This window comes from Malaclemys terrapin, chromosome 8, assembly GCF_027887155.1.
Source record: "Malaclemys terrapin pileata isolate rMalTer1 chromosome 8, rMalTer1.hap1, whole genome shotgun sequence".
Taxonomy (NCBI): domain Eukaryota; kingdom Metazoa; phylum Chordata; order Testudines; family Emydidae; genus Malaclemys; species Malaclemys terrapin.
In genome coordinates, this window is record NC_071512.1 from 54,804,669 (window position 1) to 54,826,088 (window position 21,420).

General features: G+C 51.0%; 1 protein-coding gene across 3 annotated transcripts in view; it reads left to right on the forward strand.

Moving 5' to 3' along the window:
- The window catches only part of CACNA1E (calcium voltage-gated channel subunit alpha1 E), a 218,712-nt gene that overhangs the window by 7,395 nt on the left and 189,897 nt on the right, over window positions 1–21,420 (forward strand). For all 3 annotated transcript variants that reach the window (XM_054037983.1, XM_054037984.1, XM_054037985.1), the window contains exons 2-3: window positions 14,356–14,461; window positions 15,043–15,182. In XM_054037983.1, the coding sequence (XP_053893958.1) occupies window positions 14,356–14,461; window positions 15,043–15,182 (246 nt within the window). The remainder of the gene's footprint in view (window positions 1–14,355; window positions 14,462–15,042; window positions 15,183–21,420) is intronic.

The following is a 21,420-nucleotide window of genomic DNA, read 5'->3' on the forward strand; positions in this document are numbered from 1 at the left end:
TTATGCCTCGGGATGGTAGCATGGCCATGCTACCTGGGAGAAACATTCTGAGCCTTCTGAGATCTTTCTGATGTTCTTTCAGTGTTGCTTTCTTTGCCTTTCATTCATTAGATTTCAAGCCTGCTTTGGGAGTAGGTGTAATGACAGGTCCATCTTTCTGACAGCTGGAGAGAGAGAGAGAGAGGCTGCCTGTCAGATGGTGAATTTAAACAGAGGCAGCTGTTGTCATGGTGACGCCAAGTTGCATCCCATTGCTATGGCAACCGAAGTTAAAAAACTGATGTTAAGGCAGCAAAATCACATGATGTGATTCTTTTTTGTTTGAGAAAGAGAGAGAGAGAGAGAGAGAGATTTGGTTTCCAGTTAAGGCAAGGCTGGGTGGAGAAAAAACGATTTGTATACAGATATGATTGCATATATGACAGGCAAACAACCACATGCATACAACTTATTAATATGTGTATATATGTATACATTACAATGGCAAATTCAAACCTTATGTAGGTGGGGGCAGGCAGTAGAGTTGTGCCCACTTACACAGATCTGAATTTGGCCCTTAATGTAGATTTAGAGCGTGAACTTTTAGAATTGTATACCATGTTTTTTTAATGCTTCCAGATACTAAGTCTTATCCCCCTGTAACACTGGCCTAAATCAAGAATAACTCCATTAAAGTCAACTAAGTGGCACTGATGTGAAAGAAGGAGAATTGGGTTCAATAGCCCGAATCCTCCGGTATGGTGGAGGTCTCTTTGCTGCAAGACATCGGTGTGAAGAGATGAGGAGGAGGGGCTAGGGTGGTTGTACACCACATCTGTGCTCCCCCAATAGCAGGGGGCTGCTGTCAGCTTCTTTGGCACACACTGCAATTTAGAGCAGCCTCTGCGCTTTTCTAGCTTTCATTGGCAGTAAAAGCCCTGTTGAGGGCAAAGCTCCAGTTGAGGATTGCTGGAGTGCAGCATGCATCAGCCATACCTCTTCTTTTGGCCATGCTCTGACAGGCTCCCTACAACTGGGGTACTCTAGCTGCTCAGTGTAGGCACTTTCACAGTTCTTTTGTGCTACTGGAGACAAATGGACCATATCAGGAATGTAGGTCTGGCCCATTATTTGTATCTATATCACGGTTAGGGCATGGGCAGTCATGCCTAGTGGGTAGGGCTGGAACTAAAGGTCAGAGCTGGATTTGGAAGCCAGGAAACGAAGCAAGGTGAAGGAGCAGGGTCTGTCACAGCAGCCAGGTTAGGATCTGCCTAGTTGCCCAGACACCTTCCTAGTGTTCCCACCCAGCTTAATAATGTGCCTGGACCAATCGGGGACTCCGGGAGCACTGCCAATCAAGCTCCTTGTGGGTGACATATCCTGTGGTGTTGGGCCCACATGGCTTACAGCCCATCAATTGTGGTGCTGCCAGAGCTGTCAGGTGGTGGTGTGAATATGGCAGTTGCTTAGGGACCAGCAGACCCATGTTCCAGCCCTGCAGCTCCTCCCCATATGGAGGCATGATTCAAATGCACATACCCACAAACACACATTATATAAATATATGTTCTATAAGGTATATGCATAGAGTATTTTCAGTGCTATTTGCGTACCCAATGGCAATTGGTGTGTGTGGGTGATAGGTTTAGAGAAGTAATTCTAGAAGGAGCCCAGTCTTCTTTCAAGCATTAAACCAGACTTGAACGGGACAGAGGCATGAATGTCACAAGACTGAGTACGTTCATGAGACCATTATCGAAATTCCAGTGTTCAGAGCATTGAACTAAAGACAGCACTAAACAACAAACTTCCCTACCTGCTGAAGAAAGGTGCTTCACTTTCTTGTGTCCCCTTTCCTTCCCCCATCAGGGCTAGTGAAGTGGGGATGTGGAGGAGCTCTGGGCTGAATTTGGGACAGTACCCTACAACTTTATTTTGGGAATAGGATCTTTCATGCAAAATGTATTCCAAAATACCTTGCAGTGTCTACAGGAGAGGGGCAGGGAAGAGAAGAATTGCTTTCAGCTGCGATTTGGAATTAGATGGAGCGCTGGGGAGTCAGAGAGAGGAAGGGTTTTCAAGTGGCAGGGGCTGCGGAGGAGAAGGCTCCTTCACAGGGGTCACGTGCGGAGGGAGAGAGAGGAGATTGGTGGTAGACAAGCAGAAGGAATAGGGGATTGGGAGCAAAGAGATGAATGAATGAACATAGAGGCTGAATTCCTTCTCATCTCAGAGGGGTGTGCTTCCTCCAGGGTTTGGATTAGGGTCTATCGATGGGGGAAGTCAGAGTTAAATGAAGATGGAGACCGAGAAGAAGCCTAGGAGAAATTGGTTCGTTGACTGCAGAGCTGGGGGATCATTGGTGAGGCGGTGTAGCAAATCCTGATTTAATAAACATGGGAACTGAATTCCTTCCCCTATCAGCTGGTTTCTCTAAGGCAGACTTTTAAAAGGGTCCGGCCTCTATGCAGATGCTAGGATAGCTGCTTTGATTCAGCCCCCAGTCCTCTCAATCCCACCCTTTCACCAGCATATTTCATTTCTGAAGGCAGGGAGGGGGTGAGGAAGCTAGCACGATCTCACTGCTTTCAGATCACTAATTCACAGATGCTGCAGGTGAATTTGTGAAGGCTTTCTGCAGCACTCAGCCAGGGTGTGATTTATGTCCTATCCAGCCATTTGGGTATATTGCATCAGCATGCCGTCAGAATCATAAATTCTCCTTCAGGGCTTGGATCTGGGCATGTTTTCTCAATGAGCAGTAGACTCTGAGTGAGTCTGGTTTTAGCTCTTATCCTAGACCTGTTCCCTTGGTGGTTCTGGTGTAGGTGCACACTCCCTTGTGACCAGAGGGAAGCACCCAGTAGCATAGAGGCTGCTCCCCCAAGGCCCATATTCCTTAGCTAGCTGCTCTTCCTAGGAGAAGGGAAAGAGCTCCACATTCCCTTCTGTTGCTCTGCTTAGCTAATCCCCACGTGGTAACTTCAAAAAAGTTCTGCCTCTATTGCTCTGATGTAATCCAGTAGCTGATGGAGGGGAAGAGGGCTCAGCACCGAGCACCATCCCTACTATTACCAATCCCTATTATTACACAGACTTAGGGCTCAAGCAAGACCAGGTCAGAATCTAGTGGAGTGCTTTCAGGACAGGATATAGCTGGGGGTGGGGGAGAAGAGTGGGTTATTGCTGAAGCCTGGGCTAATTTCTGTCTGGCTTGGTGACTAACAACAAGTCAACACTGCATCCACTGGCCTCTCATCTCCTTCCCCATCTTGAAATTCACCAGGAAGGAAATTAACAAATGGCAGGTGTGCAGCACGGCTGGAATTAGCTGAGTTGCTAAGGGAACAAGTCAACTATTCAAGGGAGAGAGCACTGGATAAAGGAGATAAATCAATAAGAAAACCTATTTTTATCGTTTCCTTAATGATCTTATCCAAGAAGCTAGATGAAGGTAAAATGAGAGAGCTGGAGAGAGACAGGCTCTCATTACCAGGCTCAGAGGGAGGCAAGTGTTACTGTGCATTTTGGGTGACTGTAAGTTTGGTATAATTAGACACCTAACAAGGAAGGAAGCGGAAGAGAGACAGGGCATCTTCTGGGGATCCCCAGCTCTGAGCTGGGAGGATCATCACCTTCTTGGCAGAATGAAAGGCAGACTGATTTTAGTGTTTATTGAATCTCCCCTCACACTTTTGCTAATAGTTTCCAACTCTTCTCTCTCTTGGGGTGGAGCAGAGGAATTTGGGGATCTCCAGGCCATTTACAGCCCAGTTTTCCAAAGTGTTCTCTTGGGTCCAAAACTGAGAGACCATGAGCCTAATTCTCTGAGGTGCTGTGAGCCCAGAGTGGCCAATGATGTCAGCTGGAACTGTGGGTGCTCAGCCCTGCTGAGATGTAGGATCAAGGTGTTACACGGTGGGCACCTAAAGCATGAAGCTTTGAAAATGAAAAGCCACTTTTGAAAATGTTGGCTCTAACTCCTCCCTTGATCTGAGTGAAGGAATCTTGTCCTCACACTGGCTGGGCCAGCTTACTCAGGGACACTCTCTCAGTGCTAGGTGTTCTGGAGGAAGGGAGGTAACACAAAGGCAGCAACACCCAAAGTTGACCCGTTTGAGGGCTTCATTGATAACTTGCCCAAGAACCCCACTTCATTTGTACAGAATGGGGCCAAGCAAAGCTGCCCACTTCGGTCTGGAGGTATGGGGGCCATGGAGGCTACAGATTTCTGCATGCAATGCTCAGTGTCGATCTGAATACTTGCACTTGGTGTAAGAGCAGTACATGCTTGGGCCTTGAGGGTGGGATTCCCAAAGGAGATGGGTGTTGGCCTAATACTATTCCCTTTGAAGTCAGTAGTGAAACTGCCTTTGACTTCAGTTGGGGAAGAATTGGGCCAACACTGTGCTCTTGAATCCCCCACCCATCGTCTCTGTGCACCACACCTCTGTGTTAAGGATCAGGCGGCTACAAGCAACTTCTCCCCTCTTAGTGGAAGTGCTCAGCTTGGGTCTGTGTTCACAGAGATTAGAGAGCGCTGCCCCACCAGACACTGCCATTGCTGCTGTCCCACTCTGTAATGCCCCAGCCACAGCATTCATGCCTCCCTCTGGCTCCTGCCTCTATCAGAGCTACCCGGTTTTTCCATCTGGATTTTTCCATCCTGGGATAATCAAATTTAAAGATTGCATGAAGGAGAGAGGGGCATGAAATGTCTGGCTCAGACAGGAAGGGAGTGAGAAATAGCAAGCACCACTTGTCAGGGTGAAACAGACCCTGCGGGAGGAAAGAGACTCCAGTGCTGCCAGCCAGCTCCACACTTCTCATCTAGGCAAGTGGATCTAGTGCCTAGGGACTTGTCTTGCTCGCTGCAGCAGCACTGCTAAAGCACTTGTTTTCTTTGAACTAGTGTTAATTGCTCACAGATTTTCAGGAAAAGGGAAGAAAAATGTTGAGCACCCACAGTTCCAGCTGACATCATTGGCCACTCTGGGCTCTCAGCACCTCAGAGAATTAGGCCCATGGTCTCTCAGTTTTGGATCCAAAAAAGGCCAGTGGCTCATGTCCAGATATTATTTCTTATGTAATTGCTAGAAGTTGGCGGGTGTGGCTGGGGAACAAAGCAACGTGTGGCCTTAACAGGAGCCATGAAGGGAAATCACAGCTGATATAAAGCCCCCTGAGAAAACTTTTTGGTACCTGGTTGGTCAGCTCATGGCAGTTTCCATCACTCTCTTCTGGCCCCACCCTGTAAGGTAAATGTTACGATTGAGCACAGAACATCCCCAGTTTGAGGGGTGCTGGCACCATAGATTTATATCGCTTTTCATCTGAGAATGGAGAACCTGCCACGCCATTCAGAGTGTCCTGCCTCTAGTAGTGCCCTTGTCTGATGAGACCCACCCTCCCCCAAGGCCCACCATTGTGCAATGCTGCAGGTGGCCGACGCCTTCCTGCCTGACTGCTGGGGTGCCCAGCATATGCTCTGTAGCAGGAGATTTGATCCGCCTCAATCTTATCCTTTCTAATGACAAGCGTAATTAATGCTGCCATAGTTAATATCAATAACAGGATGTGACTTCATGGCAGTTAATTCCACAGGATGACTATGTGCTGCATAAAGTAATATTTCCTTTTATTTTCTTTTAAATTATCGGCCATTAATTTCATTGAGTGGCCTGGCTTGTCCATACCTCATCTGAATCCCCTTTGACTCCTCTCTGTACCAGGCTAAAGAAGTCTTAAATTCTGCAATTGCTCATCTTGGCGAGATCACTGGAGATATGGATTGAAAGCCTGTCTTTGGTCACCAGATAGGCGATACTCCTGCCCTACTTTCAGGAAGCTGCAGAAAGGAAGGGACATGCCCTAAAAATTGCTCAGGTCTTAGACCAAACCCAGAGGGTCAACTCTCCCTGCATCTCCAAAGCCCTCAGCCACAGAGTCATGCAAGGCTCAGTCCTAGCTTCGTATAGGCGTGCCAGCAGTACCCAGCCCTATCTCACCTCTCCTGCAAAGGTAGATGTCACAATGTTCTAGTTCTCCCAGCGGCTATCCAAAACCAGCACGTGGATAGAAGAGCAGCTGGCTGAAGCTTAACCCAGGCAAGAATGAGGCAAGGATGGTAGCAAGAGGGAAGTGCTTTGAAGAGCCCCCCACTTCTATAGTCTCACCCACGATCTGGGGCATCTGGCCTCAGATTAAGTTGGTCTGCAGCTTACAAGTCCTTTTGTACTTCTCAGTGCTACAGGATGCCCAGCTAGCTGTGGTGGCCCCCTTCCCTGTGTCTGGCCAGAAGATTATGCCCCATGCTATGGGTCACAGACCTGGTTATGGTGATATGCACGTTCATGATCTCCAGGCTTCAGTAGGGTAATTTAGTGTGTCTAGGAATTAAGCCACAAGCCTAAAAAAGCTCCAGCCGATGTAAAACACAGCAGCCCATCTGCTTAGCACCGCAAGTCACTCTGGTGCTCGGCTGTCTGCATGGGCTCACTATTGAATGGGAGTCCAGTTCAAGGTCTGTCTGGCCCGCTATTCAAAGCTGCCCACAGGTCTGGCCCTGGATTGCCTCTTCCTCATCACAACCACCCCCAAACCACCAGCTGTTTCAGGGAAGCAATTATACTGTTGACCAGCAGGGGGCGGTTCTGAGAGCTGGAGGCAGAACTACCCAAGAAATGGGCCTAAACGGTGGACCTCACTTCTGGAACATCTGCCAAGGGAACAGGCCTCTCCACTTTCAGAGCTAAATGCAGATATCACTTCTGCTTAGCTTTAAGTCACATTCCTCCCTCCCTCCCTCCACACTGATCAAACTATTCTCCTACGGGCTGGGGAGAGGAAAGCAGTCAGAGAAAGATTGTTGCTTCTGACTTTAAATACTTGGGAGAAGTTCAGTTTCGATGGGGATGGGGCACTACGAAGACCTGCACAGAAAGAGAAATGGTGGAAATGAGTAGTTTGGTCTCAATGTAATCCCTTGCCAGTGGATGTTTGTTCAGATTCCCAGAGCCATCCCCACCCCTGTGATAGTCCATGCTAACCAGAGAACTGGACCAGCCCAGGGAGTGCAGGTCGGCATTGAGGTGGATTGGCAGAGGAGACAGTGCAGGGCACTGCAGATCAGGACTAAGGTACATGACTGAGGGTGTGGGTCCTGGCATAGCAGGAGGGGCGGTGGGGGTCGGCAAAGTGCGGTGGCAGAACCATGCTGTGGGATGGCTGCACAGCGCATGTGCTTCTATCTGGACAGTGCATGGCAGGGCCAGACGGTGGGCAGCTGGAGAGGAGAAATTGATTGGGGCTCTGGTTTAAACGCACAATCCCTCCCTGTCAGGATTATTTCAGGAGTTCTGCTTTAACTCAAGTGGCACACACTTGGCAGAAGTCCCTGGCTGCTCCCTTCCTGCCGTGCAGCTCTCCAGCCAGGCAGCTCCAACACAAACATACAAACCAACTTACGGGACAGCACTTCTGCTTCCCCAGGGCTCCCTATCCTACCTCCTGGTCAGCAATCCCCTCCTGTGTTTTTCCCAGGGGAGTAACTCAGCCCCCCTGTGAAAAGTGCTGAGCTTAACTGAACTGGGCCTAATTAGCTCTCTGAGCTAATGCTGAACCCTAATTGCTAGGCTGCTGCCTGGTGCAATGGGCCTCCCTGGGCACATCACTGCGTTGCAGGGCAAGGCACCAACAGACCTGTCCAGCCTGCCCCACCGTGCTCCCAAACTGTCACAAGACCTAGAATTCACCCAGTTTCTTTTACAGGGAAGATCAAACCCCAAATTAAACGAGGCACCTGTGGAGACCTCCTGCCTGCTGTGTAAACAGCCACTCCTATTCACTTTGCCTGGGATCTTTATTCCCACAACACAGCTGGTACAGTGAATTGGTGCACTGGATCTACTGCCTCCTCTTGAACTCTGGGAGGAAAATGTCCCCCAGGAGGCGGGAGCATGGCAGTTGATTCACTCACCTGCCAGGGTAAAGAGGGGTCTGTTCTCCATTAGTATCTCACAGTTCTTGAAATATGACTCTCCATCCCGAAACAGTGGTGTATCTAAGGTCCCCTCCTTCTGCCTCCCAGCTGCGAGGTAGCAGGGGCTAGGAAGCATTGCCCGTCTCCTCGTGTTCATTGATGACAATTGTACTTTTATTACAAAGACGCGTTAAAGACCAGTGTTCACTGACAAGGATTTAGTCATCGTTTTGCTTTGAAGTGTGCTTTGTTTTGCCTCTGCTGGGCAACAGGCCAGATGGGAGGAGGGAATTCTTTACATGTCCGGCTTGTTTAACACAGCCGTCTTGAGATCAAAGGATCAGGGGGCTAGGCTTCATGCTCTCTTCTAAATGCGAAGAACCCTCAGTTTATTCCTCCTTCCCCCAATTAAGAGAATGTTAATATCTAGGTAATTTGTAGTGGGTCAGTCTAATTTGAAAGCTAATAATCCTAATAATTAATTGCCATGTGTATGCTGTATCACCTCTCTTTGCCAAGGACCCTAGCTGCTTCATGATAAAACGCATACAGACTCAGGCCCTGCAGTCAGATCAATGGGCCTGGGGCCTTACACCTGGGTGGGGTCCCTTTGAAATCATTGATCCAGATTTTTCAAAGAGACCAGTGATTTTGGGTGCCTCCATTTCGGGGTGTCCAACTTGAGATGCCTTAAAGGGCCCAAATTGTCACCCACTTCTGAGACTTAGGCTCTGCCAAAGCATCTCGAGTGGACACCTGTACTTGGAGGCATCGCTTTTTGAAAATCTTGGGCCTCCTTGTGGGTGTCAAGGTGCACCTACACTGCTTGGAATCTAAATGCTGGGCCTTACAGAGTTCTACACACAGCTCCTTATTCCTGGCTGAAGTCCCATTGATGGTAGATTGTCATCTTCAGGGCAGGGAGTGTCCATTTCCTGTGTTTGTCCCGCATGCTGGCTCCCCTATCCTGACTGGGGACTATCATGTTATAGATATTGGATGGTGATACTGATTTTGAGAGTCCATAGGGCTGGGGCTGTTTTCAGATCAGCCCCTAAAGGTCAGATCCTTGGAGAGTTGCCCAATGTGGCTCAGGTTCATGAGGCTGAAATATGGTAGGGCTACCATATGTCCGGATTTCCCCGGACATGTCCGGCTTTTCGATCTATAAATAGCCGTCCGGGGGGGATTTCTAAAAATCTAAAAATGTTGGGATTTCCCCCCGGTCGGCTATTTATAGATCGAAAAGTGGCACTGCTTGGCAGCCAAAGCCCCTTCTCGGTTCCCCCCATCCCCTACAGCCTTAGCACGCCCCTGGCCCCGCAGCTGTCTTCCCCCTCCTCCCGTCCCCTGAACGCTCCGCCCCCCTGTTCCTCCCCCTCCCCTGCTTCCCGCGAATCAGATCTTCGTGGGAAGTCTGAGAAGAAGCAGGGGCAGGTGGGCAGCAGTCGGTAAGCTGAGGTGGGGGGACGCGAGGAGGAGGAGGGCTCGGGGGAGGCGCAACACGGCCCAGTCCGGCCCCGGCTGGCCCCAGCGGCTCCGGCCCGGCCCGGGCCCCGGGGCACCGGCCCCAGTTCCGGCCGAGCGCGCCGGCCTGGCCCCGGCCCCAGCGGCTCTGGTTCTGGCCGAGCGCGCCGGCCCCGACCCCAGCGGCTCGGGCCCCAGGGCGGCCAGCCCAGCCCCGGCTGAGCATGTCCGGCCCGGCTGGCCCTAGCGGCTCCAGCCCGGCCCGGCTCGGGCCCTGGGGCACCGGCCCCAGTTCTGGCCGAGCGGCACCGGCCGAGCACCCCCGGCCCCAGCGGCTCCGGCCCGGCTCGGGCCCCAGGGTGGCTGGCCCGGCCCCGGCCGAGCACCTCTGGCCTGGCCTCAAACCCTGCGACTCCGGCTGGAGCACAGCCCGATTCCTGGGCTCTTGTTAAAGCCGGCCCTGGTTGGGGGACAGGGAGTGGGGGGTTGAATGGGTTGGGAGTTTGGGGGGGCTGTCAGGGGGGCAGGGGTGTGGAGAGGGGTTGGGACAGTCAGAGACAGGGAGCAGGGGGGGTTAGATGGGTCGGGGATTCTGGGGGAGTTGGCAGGGGGGCAGGTGTGTGGAGAGGGGTCGAGGCAGGCAGGGAGCAGAGGGGGTGGGATGGGTCAGGAGTTCTGGGGGTCTTGTCAGTGGGTAGGGAGCAGTTGGATAGGGCATGGGAGTCCCCGGGGTCTGTCTGGGGGCGGGGGGGGTGTGAATATGGGGTGGGGGTGTGGATAAGGGTCGGGGCAATCAGGGGACAGGTAAGGTCCTAGGGGGGCAGTTAGTGGCAGGGGTCCCAGGAGGGGGCAGTCAGGGGACAAGGAGCAGGGGGGAATTGGGGGTTCTGAGGGGGGCAGTCAGGGGGTTGGAGGGAGTGATTGGGGGCGGGGCAGGGGTGGGGCTAGAGCTCCTCCCCCCCGTGTCCTCTTTTTTGACTGTGCAAATATGGTAACCCTAAAATATGGTGATTAGCACCCATGTGCCAGTGCAATTGGTGTGCCAGGCCACAGGCTTTTGGAAGGAGAGAGGTGCATTGATGTGCTCTGGAAAGGCCTTACTCTGTGCTTGTGTTTGGGCTAAACGGGGGGAGGGAGAGAGCTCTGAGATCAGAGCCCAGCAGCCATATCTCCTTGGGTCCCGGAGGGACAGATGGAACATACCCCAGGGAGTCAGAAGTGGCATCTAGGACCCAGGCCATTAATGGCCTGAAAAGTCAACCCCCCAACCTTTTAAAGTCAATCCCTGCCCACGCTGCCAGGTGGTGAAGGGCACACAGCAGCAGGTAATATTAATAACAATAATAATATTAGTACTTGGTCCCTACATAGTACATTCCAGCCCCAAAGCTCCACCTTGCCTACCCTCCAGCAATAATGGAGTTGCTACATAATGGTAGGAGTTGACAGATCAGCCTTTTCAGTAGCCCACATTAAGTGCATATTGCACAGTCTGACCTCGGCATCACAAAGGGCCTCCTGCGTAACAGTTATCAATCAGATCAGCATGGGAGAATTACAGCTGCAGTTGAGTTGGCAAAAACCAGCCTGCACTGTTGTTGTTATATAATGTGCAGCTTACAGTAGTGCCTAGAAGCCAGCCAGGTCAGGCTCCATTGTGCTAGGCACAGGACAAACGAATAGGTAATGTCATTCTCTGCCCCAAAGAGTTTACAATCTCGAATCCAAGCCATAACAGGTGGGCTGGGGGAACCAAGGGGATTGATATGCCAGGTGTACGCCATCCTCAGACAGTCAGCAGCAAAGCTGCTAGCTGTTGTCAGAGGGCAGAGTCCTTATGCATTACAGCAGAGGTGCGTTTTGAGGAGGTCAAGGCAGCAGCTGTATGGATTTTGCCTGGAAGCACGAAAGTGCTTGTGGGGGAAAAGGAGAATCAGGCAAGCTGGGCTGGCAGCACTTGCAGAGCAAAGGTGGGAGTCGACCTTGTGATCCTTGTGACCACAGCTAATGCCAAATCTTCCGAGATCAGCCCCTGCTCTAAAGCTGTGTCCAGGATGAGATTCCCAAGAGCACTCACCACCAGCCTCACTCTGCTCCCATTAAAATCAACAGGGAAACTCCCATTGAATCCGACAGGAGCAGAGTTGGGTCAATGCTGAGTGCTTCTGAAAATCCCACCTTTAGGTTCAGAGTATGTTGCCCTCTGAGAGACTCCCCTTTACACCCCCTTAGACCCTGGGGTATGCTGCCCTCTGAGGGACTCCCCTTTACACCCCCTTAGACCCTGGCGTATGCTGCCCTCTGAGGGACTCCCCTTTACACCCCCTTAGACCCTGGGGTATGCTGCCCTCTGAGGGACTCCCCATTACACCCCCTTAGACCCTGGGGTATGCTGCCCTCTGAGGGACTCCCCATTACACCCCCTTAGACCCTGGGGTATGCTGCCCTCTGAGGGACTCCCCATTACACCCCCTTAGACCCTGGCGTATGCTGCCCTCTGAGAGACTCCCCTTTACACCCCCTTAAACCTGGGGTATGCTGCCCTCTGAGGGACTTCCCATTACACCCTCTTAAACCCTGGGGTATGCTGCCCTCTGAGAGACTCCCCATTACACCCCCTTAAACCTGGGGTATGCTGCCCTCTGAGGGACTCCCCATTACATCCCCTTAGACCCTGGGGTATGCTGGCCTCTGAGGGACTCCCCATTACACCCCCTTAAACCTGGGGTATGCTGGCCTCTGAGGGACTCCCCATTACATCCCCTTAGACCCTGGGGTATGCTGGCCTCTGAGGGACTCCCCATTACACCCCCTTAGACCCTGGGGTATGCTGCCCTCTGAGGGACTCCCCATTACATCCCCTTAGATCCTGGGGTATGCTGCCCTCTGAGGGACTCCCCATTACATCCCCTTAGACCCTGGCGTATGCTGCCCTCTGAGAGACTCCCCTTTACACCCCCTTAGACCCTGGGGTATGCTGCCCTCTGAGGGACTCCCCATTACACCCCCTTAGACCCTGGGATATGCTGCCCTCTGAGGGACTCCCCATTATGCCCCCTTAGGCCCGGGGGTATGCTGCCCTCTGAGAGACTTCCCATTACACCCCTTTAGACTCTGGGGTATGCTGCCCTCTGAGGGACTCTGCATTATACCTCCTTAGGTCCTGGGGTATGCTGGCCTCTGAGGAACTCCCTATTACACCCCCTTAGACCCTGGGGTATGCTGCCTTCTGAGGGACTCCCCATTACACTCCCTTAGGCCCTGATTGCTGCCCTCTGAAGGACTCTGCATTACACCCCCTTAGGCCTGGTGGTATGCTGTCCTCTGAGGGACTTCCCACTACCGAATGGCTGACTTGTGGAAATTCTCACGTAACCTCTTTGACCCATCTAAGATAATTTCAGTCTTGCCGTACTTTTTGTTTCTGATTCCTTGTTAAGTGCTGACAGCATGCTCTGTGCTGGGCTGTGTGATCAAACGAGCCCCTGGCCTGGAGAGCTGTAGTTCAGTCTCCAGCCAATTCCAAGCCATCCAATATCTCATTTCCTCACTGCAAGCACCCAGATGCCTAATAACTTTCCCAAAGGCTGGAGAGGGGGCATTGGGTATTGTTTGGTCCAAACCTCACTCAGAGCTCCTAGCGATACCGTGCAGAAATGACAGCACATCGGAAGCTGCATTGATCCCTAAGTGACTGCAGAAAGCATCTGAGCTACAAGGTTGATGGGAATTGAACCAATGATACAAATAGGGAATGTTCTATTAGGCGTGGCCCAAATGGGTTCCAAACATCCCCAGTCATATCCAACTGACCAGTGGGGCAATGCAGTGGAATACGATGAGCAACGAGATAATAGCAGCAAGGAAGGACAGATCTCCTCTGTCCATTGTAGGGAGTACCTCATTTATGACTCTAACAAAGGTAGACTCAGCCGTGTGTCCTTGCCTGAAACCAGACTGAAATCAGTCAGATGCACGAGTAAGCCCAGTGTTTCTCTGCCATGGGTCTTAGCCAAAAATGGCAGAGTATGGACTGGTCTATAATTCCCAAGCCCAGTTGGGCTGAGCTAGGCTTTTATAAATGCAGGTGACTGATGTTAAATTCCATAGTGGGGGCTATATTTAATGCCAGCATGGACATTTATTGACTAGAGAGGCCCCCAAGGAAATGGCAGGTTGGGGGCTTGCCTGACGATGGCAAGTAGGACTGAGCGGGGAAGGAGGGGTGTGAGGCTACGAGGGATCATCGAAGAGCTGGGGTTTCTCCAGATTCTCAGCAGAATTTGGTGAAGGAGGGTTGGCTGGGTTGGACCTATATAGAGAAGATAAAGCCCTTCCCTCCTGGCGAAAGTATGGGTGTGTTTTGCATTTATATTTTGCAGCCCGACCTGGTAGGCTTGCTGGGTCACATCGGTTTTCATGTGGGCTCTGAAGGGAGCTTGTGGGCAATTTTAAACCTTTGTACTTATTCATCTTTGTACGTGTATTCTGGCCCCCAAGCATCCTGCATCGTCCTAGTTCAAAGCTACCTCTGGCTGAGGAGCTCACTATGGGTGCCCAGTCCCTTGTATTGCATCGGCTTCCTTCCATCACCAGTGCCAGCATTGTAGTTACCAGGTGGAGGAGGAGCACTGGGCACCACTGGATCCCCGGCGAGAAGCTGCTGATGGGCTTGGTGCTCTTGGCTATCTTGTCTCATTTCCAAACAGCTGAATCAGTAAGTCTCACCCCACTAGCTAGGAGCAGAGGAAAATGAAAGCTTATCTGGCTGCTGTGTGCGTGCACGCATGCGTGAGAAGAAATGGTAATCGCTTCCTGAGCAATCACAAGTAGTGACAAAGGGGTGAGGAAGGAAGGGAGTCCGTGGATTAGAGACTTGTTCCATCTCTGTTATGTCATTTCTGCTCCTTAACTATCCCCTCCACGCCGTTTGAATACATGATCCTGGCCACCATCATTGCAAACTGCATCGTCCTAGCGCTGGAGCAGCACCTCCCCGAGGATGACAAGACACCCATGTCCCGACGACTAGTAAGTGCCTTTCTCTCATATCTTCCTTCTCTCCTGGAAGCAGCTGCAGCTTTCTTACAGGCGTGGATGTTAGCTGGTAGCAAGCTCGTTGGCGAATACAGTTGCTGAGGTCTAAGCCTCTGGTGCCTACAGCTTCTCAGAAAACTGGAGCTGTGATCTCCTTTCTGTCTCTCTGATGGTGGTGATCCCAGAGTGCCTTTGGGGAAGGATAGAATGTGGCTGGAGCTTTCCTCTGGGCTCTTCATGCTCCTGAAAGACTTCTCCAACTCTGGGGGGGTGGGGCAGGGATACTTGCTATTAATGGAGGTGTCAGAAAGGGTCTTCAGCTAGAAAGTGGGACAGGGAGGGTTACTGGAGAACAGAGATGAGGCCCGAGCCCTGCAGTTAATTATTCAAGGGTTTTGTGGGGCCTCAGAGTGTGCTGAGAGCAGAGCAGGCAGAGTGAGGCCCAATGTCGAGTAGTGAGCATGGTGGAACAGCCAAACTCCAGCACAATGTTAAATGAAAAGGTATAAGCAGCATTCCCCTCCGGACGTTTGCTGCGACTCCCTCTCATCAATCTCTTTCGTCCCTTCCCACAGGAGAAGACAGAGCCTTACTTCATTGGGATCTTTTGCTTTGAAGCTGGGATTAAAATAGTTGCTCTGGGATTTGTTTTCCACAAGGGCTCATACCTCCGGAACGGCTGGAATGTCATGGACTTCATCGTGGTCCTCAGTGGGTAAGTTCTCCTCGGTGCGTGAAGTGGTGTGGCCAAAAGACTGGTGAGGAGGGTGCTGTGTGGTAGGATCCAACAGCAGGTCCCAATGGTGTAAAAGCGGAGCAGTAGAGGTCTAATGTTAGGATCTTGGGACAATTGCCCTATTGAATCCATTGTCAGGGATTAAAATATATCCCCAAAGGAGGGAAAGTGCACAAATGTTTGTGTTGCAACCTCATTAACCAAATGCTGTGCTCCTCTGAGGCCTGACTTTGACTAGCACTACTTACTAGTCCTTATTAAAGGCTGGGAGCTGCTTTTCAGTCTGCTTTAATCCTGGGCCTCGCTCCCTCAACTTGGCAGGGGCTGAGCATGCTCCACTCGTGACATGCTTACTCTCAGGGGCAAGAGAATGATCTCATTCTAACGTGCTAGATGGAGTCATGTTCAGCTCTCCTCAGCTAGAGCAGAGGTGTCACCCGGACACTGGGACTCTGTGATGGAAAAGCAAAATAGGAAAGTGGGAGTGTGTGCGCGGTTCCTGTTCAACATGAAGGGCAGATAGTTTTGATGAGGAGCTGGTCAGCTCTGGTATTGGAAGCAGGGGCTGTGTTAGAATTTCAGAACTGGGGCATGGAAAGGTTCTTTTACCAGTCACTCCGAAAGTGCCTTCTGGGGCCCAATCACCAGTGTGCTGGCTTCTGCTTTCTCAATACAAATAAATAAATAAAATGAAGAAAAACAGAAAAGAAAGCAGTTCCAGGTGGGAATCCATTTCCACATAACGCTCCACTCAGCAATCCATTATGCTGGGGCGGGTGCTGACTTCACGGATGGTCATCTACAAAGCACTTCTGGACTACTGGGAATTGTTGGCTGTGCCATATATCACTGGACTGGTGGTTAACCCTGGGTTCATGACTCAGTCTCAGGTTTCACCATTGGATTTGATGTCAGGAGATGTTAACGGTCTCCACACGGGTAATATGAAAGCAAACAAACATCATTTTTTTTTTGGTAAATTTGCTAGAATGATGATAATTTGCAAAGACAAATCAAACAAGCAGGACTCCTTAGCTTCTCAAGTGCAATCCCTTTTGACAGGGACCTTTGGAAGTGGAGTGTATTCAAACTGGTGTCCACAGAGACTGGGGCTTCACAGAGGAGAAAAAACCCATCCAGACTGCAGCTCTATTCCTTTGTACGTGTTGTGCTGATTGAAATATTGCCAGCCCATGCAAAGAAGCCAATTTAGTATATAGAAGCAGGTTGCTCCTGTCATCTGTGGATCTCAATGCACAATAATGAATAAAGCACTTCATTAATAAAGCTTGCCATATCCCCTGTGTTATTACATCCTCCCCATGTTGCAGGGGAGGTAACTGAATCACTGAGGTGAAGTGAGTTGCCCAAGGTTTATTGCCTAATCAGAGACCGAGCTAGGAGTAGAGTCCAGAGTCCAGGAGACCTGAATCCCAGAGCTCAGTTACATTGTCATGCCTGCTGGGGAGGTTTATGCTCGGGTACAAGGTCCGAAGAGGAATGGCTGGAGTGTTGTTGAAGGTGGCAGTTCCCCACCATGTGGGCAGGCTGAGGAGATGGGATAAAACAAGGCTAAGGGTGGCACTGGCCATCTTGTTCAATGTCTGCTGCCTAGGTATAGCTCATGGCTGCAACTGCCCATCCACATCTCCTGGCAATGAATGCTGATGGGCTGGTATTCCATGTTGCATTTAGAGAGACTCCATGTTGGGACTGTCCATGCAGGAGCACCTGTTTGATTGCAGTGAGTTCCGTCACTTGTCTGGCTGCTAAAGCCAACGAGGCAGGTCCAGGGAGTGCATCAATGTGTGTGTCTCCAGGGGTACGCCGTCATGGGGCAGTATCAATCACTCACTGTTCAGTGTCCACCAGGCAGGATGCATTACATTGGGGCACTGTTGGTTCCCTGCTTTGATAGGAGGAAGACAAAGGGGGTCTTGCCAGAAGTACAGCGATGGGCAATTCTGATTGGTTGCTGGCATCTTTGACAGATGGCCTGCTATTTAGAAATGTCTGTTTGGTAGAAGAACTGCGGTGAAGGACCAAGGGACTGTGGCCATAGATTCTGCTTGCCCAGTGCCAGTAGTGATCATGGGACCTGCAGGGATTTGATGGGAAGCGTGTCCATCTCTGCTTTCTGTTGGTGGTTTTCTGTTTGTCAGTGGACGTGCCTCACTCTTCAGAAAGTAACAAGCAGAAGATAGACTGTTTCCTGGTGGATTTGCAACGTCTTTTCAGGTGTGCCATAGGTTCACACTGTAAAGGGTGCTGGGTCACGCTGGATGGGGTGCGACTCTTAATGGCCCTACGATGCACAGGCATGAGGGGTGGCCCCATGCCCTGGGGATTGGGTGTGTGTGGGATTGCAGCTGGAGATGATCTCATGGGCTTGTCTTTGGTGTCCCTTTCTTAATGGCTTGGCCATTTGCCAGTTGGAGAGCAGCCCCTCAGGCTCTGCTGTCCATCCCCTTCTTGTGCCATCGCCCAGTGCTCACCCACTGGCACATTCAGGCCATTTTCCTCTGGAACTTACTCGGAGTCTGTTCTCACTAGTACCCACGCTAAGGAAGCTAAAAGGTTACTATGAACCAATGAAATTCCATTGGCAGGCTGTGCCATGTCTGGCCCTTCTCTGGGACTGCCTTAAGCAGCTAGCTCACTTCTGGGCTATATGTACAACAAATACTCAGGCTCCGAAGGACTGCGATTTAGGAGGAGCAGCTGGGTGTGTGCGTGTGGGGTATTCCTCCTCGCTTACTCCTTAGCAATGTTGAACACAATGAGAAAACCCTCTCCCACTGCTCTGAGCCATCGCTTTCCCCAGGCACCCTCCTCTCCCTCTTTGTCAGGCTGGGGAGGACATGGCTGGCTGTGCTGCTCCTCATTGCAGCCTGGTCAGCTACTGGTTTCTCTTCCCCACAACCCAGCAGTGCTTGGCTTGCGGAGGCAGCAGGGGTCAGTGAAGTTGATCCTATCTCGGTATCCTCTTGGGAGCTTTTCAAGCTGGCTCCTGGGCCAGGTGAATGCTTGTAGGGAGCGGAGCAGTGGCCTCTCTGCTGGGACAGATCATTGTCTTTCCAGAGTAATTTTGCATCCCCCTCCTCTTTCCCCAGTGACGGCCATGGCTGTGATTCGCTGCCCGTGGGACTGGCACATACATAAATTGTAGACTTGCACTGTGGCAGACCTGGAGCAGCAAGGAAATAGCCAACTGTGCTGAGTCTGCAGACGCCTCAGGGTGGCTGATGTCCCAGAGAAGTACCACTCCCCTCACCCCCTGCCCTCCTTGGGGTGGAGTGGGCAATCCTCTCTCTTCTTCTTCCAGGATGGATGTTTCCTGGTTTATAGCCCCTGAGAAGCAGGCTTCTAGATGAGCCCCTGAGCCCCTGCAACTGGGCTGGTGCATGTCGCCAGGGGTTGGGGGAGGTGGAGGGAGGTTGCAGGGATATTTCCCCCCCCCCACTCTCCTGGAGAAAATGGAAGACAATCTCACCCCCTATTTACCCTAACACAAACATGGAAGGGAAGCTCCCAGGTGGGCTTCAGATGGGGCAGGCAGCTTCCCAGGTGGAGGGGAATAAGCAGGAGGCTCTGGCTTGAATCTGTCAAAAAGCCGGGCATGTCCTGGGATGGGAGAGGGGGGCTGCATGGGCGGGAGCTATGGAGACAGCCCTCACCAGACCAGGGCCCTTCAGCGGAGAGGCAGAGGGGGTTTCTGGCACAGGCCTCCTCTCAGCGTGGTTAGCTCCTCTCACTGTGGTTACCAGTGGTTACCAGTCACCTTTCCCCTCTCTCCCTGCTGACCGTGACTGACAGGAGGCTGAGTCAGCACTCAACAGTTACTCACCTATGAACACGTTCCCGATTTCTTTCCAAGTTTCTCCGTGCTCTGGGCATGGTGCCAGAGAATCAATTGTCCAGGAAGGGTTCTGAGCTCCATACAACCCGACATGCTGACAAATATCAGGAACCCAGTTACCAAGCACATAGGCCTCAACAGCAAGTGTCCTCGGGGTTTATTTAGAAAGTGCTCCCTTTTCTGGTGGTGGTTCTGAGGGCAGCACCTCCCCTTGCCTGCCTCACATGAGACCTTGATCTTGCCAGCTGTTGCATGGCTTTTACCCTACCAGCTATGCGCCTCTCCCAGCCCCATTCTTCTGTGGATCACTACCTGTTGTAACCATTGCTGGACACTCCTCATGTTTGAACAGCCATCCTGTGTCCTGATCTTCACTTCAGCAAGACAAAACCTGGGCAGAACAATAGCTGTGAAGCAGCTGAAAGTGCCCCCAGAGTTTCTGCTGGTGTCTCAGTGCTGGCAGATAGTTGGAGAAAGACAGGAGTTTTGTGCCAACAATATTTGATGTTTGATGTATAAAGGATCTTCTAAGGAGGCAACTGCAATACTTGAGCCCATCTCTCCCAACCCATCCAAGGCCTGTTTCTGTGTTTGGACTAAGATCCGTGCTGTCACATCTGAGAAGTAAAAGCTTGTGTAACGAGGAGATGAGGTAGGCTGAGGTTTGAGTGCTGTAGCATGCTCAGGACACTACCACAGATGTAGTGTTTGCCTTCACACCATGTTACCCTACGGGATTTTGTGAACCCCTGCTGCTCTAGGCATTGGGTTGGAAGGAACTGTGGGTAAGATGCAGATCAAGTTTTGTTGTTCTGTGTAATGGATTTGTCGATTGATCATGAAATTCCCAAGTGTATTTGCTGTTCTAAATTATTAGAGGATTTCTTCAGCAAATAATTCTTGGGCTGCCAATCATTCATGAATAGCTTGTGAATATTTGCACTGTGACGTTCATGCTGGGTTGGTTAGTTACATAAATCAGGTAATATTGTTTCTGCCCCCTGCCTAGGTGACTTATATAACTAATCAGCAGAGCTCAAATGCAGGATTTTGCAATGAAATATGCAGATTGAAATTTGCTTTCAACAAGTATTTGAGTGTTTGAGCTTAAAAGTCTCTGTTCAGGAGGGTAATGGGGTATACAGGTTATTCAAGGCTTATCAGGTGAAGCCCCCGGGTACCAAAAAAATTCCTGGGGGAGAGAGGACACTGTCATTGAAGTGGAAGATGTGGTCCTTGGGAACTGCTCTGGAGTTTAGAAAGATGCCCATCCTGTTGATCTCTGAGGAGCTAAACAGTTCAGGAGTCTTGATCAGTGTTAACCAATCAGAATGAGTACATAATTGACTGCATCTTGACTAGATAATGATCATTCTTTGACGAGCCAATCAACACACACCGATATCTGGTTCTTGACTGGCTCATCAGGAGTTAAGACAGTGTTCTTTTTCACCTGTAGCTCATTTCACTTCTTTACAAAGTGTCTAATAGGAAAAGCTGTTACGCTTTTGAAATCTGTGGCCCTAATGTAGGGCTGTTCAGATCTTTATGATAGAAACATTTGGATGGTATGGAACAATACATATATTGGATTCATGTTTCTGGGAACAAGCTGAGAATCTGTCCTGTTATTGTGTTGACACTGACTTTGCCTCAATCAATATTTATTTCTTAGATCAATAAATCTGGGTATTCATCCCAACGGAAACTAATAATCAGAATTGACTAACATTCTAGCTTCTACTTGGTAGCTAAAGTTACGCTATCTGGAGTGGCTCATGACAAAGAGTGCCAACTTCAGAGCATGAAGAAGAGCTCTGTTTGGCTCAAAAGCTTGCGCCTCTCACCATAGATGCCGACTTTTCATTGTGCCGGGTGCTCGACCCCTGGCTTTGCCTCAGGCCCCACCCCGACCCCATCCCTTCCCTCAATGCCACACCCCTGCCACACCCCGCCCCTCCTCTCCCACCCCTGCTCCACCCTGCCCCGCCTCTTCCCGCCTCATTCCTCCCCCTACTCCTGAGCGCACCACATTCTCACTCCTGCCCCCAGCCTCCTGCATGCTGCAAAACAACTGATTGTGGCAGGCGGGAGACATGGGGAGGGAGGGGGAGGCACTGATTGTGGGGCTGATTGTGGAGTCAGCGCCTATGCCTCTCACCAACAGAAGTTGGTCCAATGAAAGATATCACCTCCCCCATCTTGTCTCTCTAACCTCAGGGCAGGCTGTCAAAAAGCAAGGCAGACACCCCAAACTGGTGGCATTTCCATAATTAGATTATCTCACCAACCTAGTAACAAATGTGAACTCCCAAAGAACTACAATAGTCTTGTAATGCAGTCACAGACAGTCCCTTT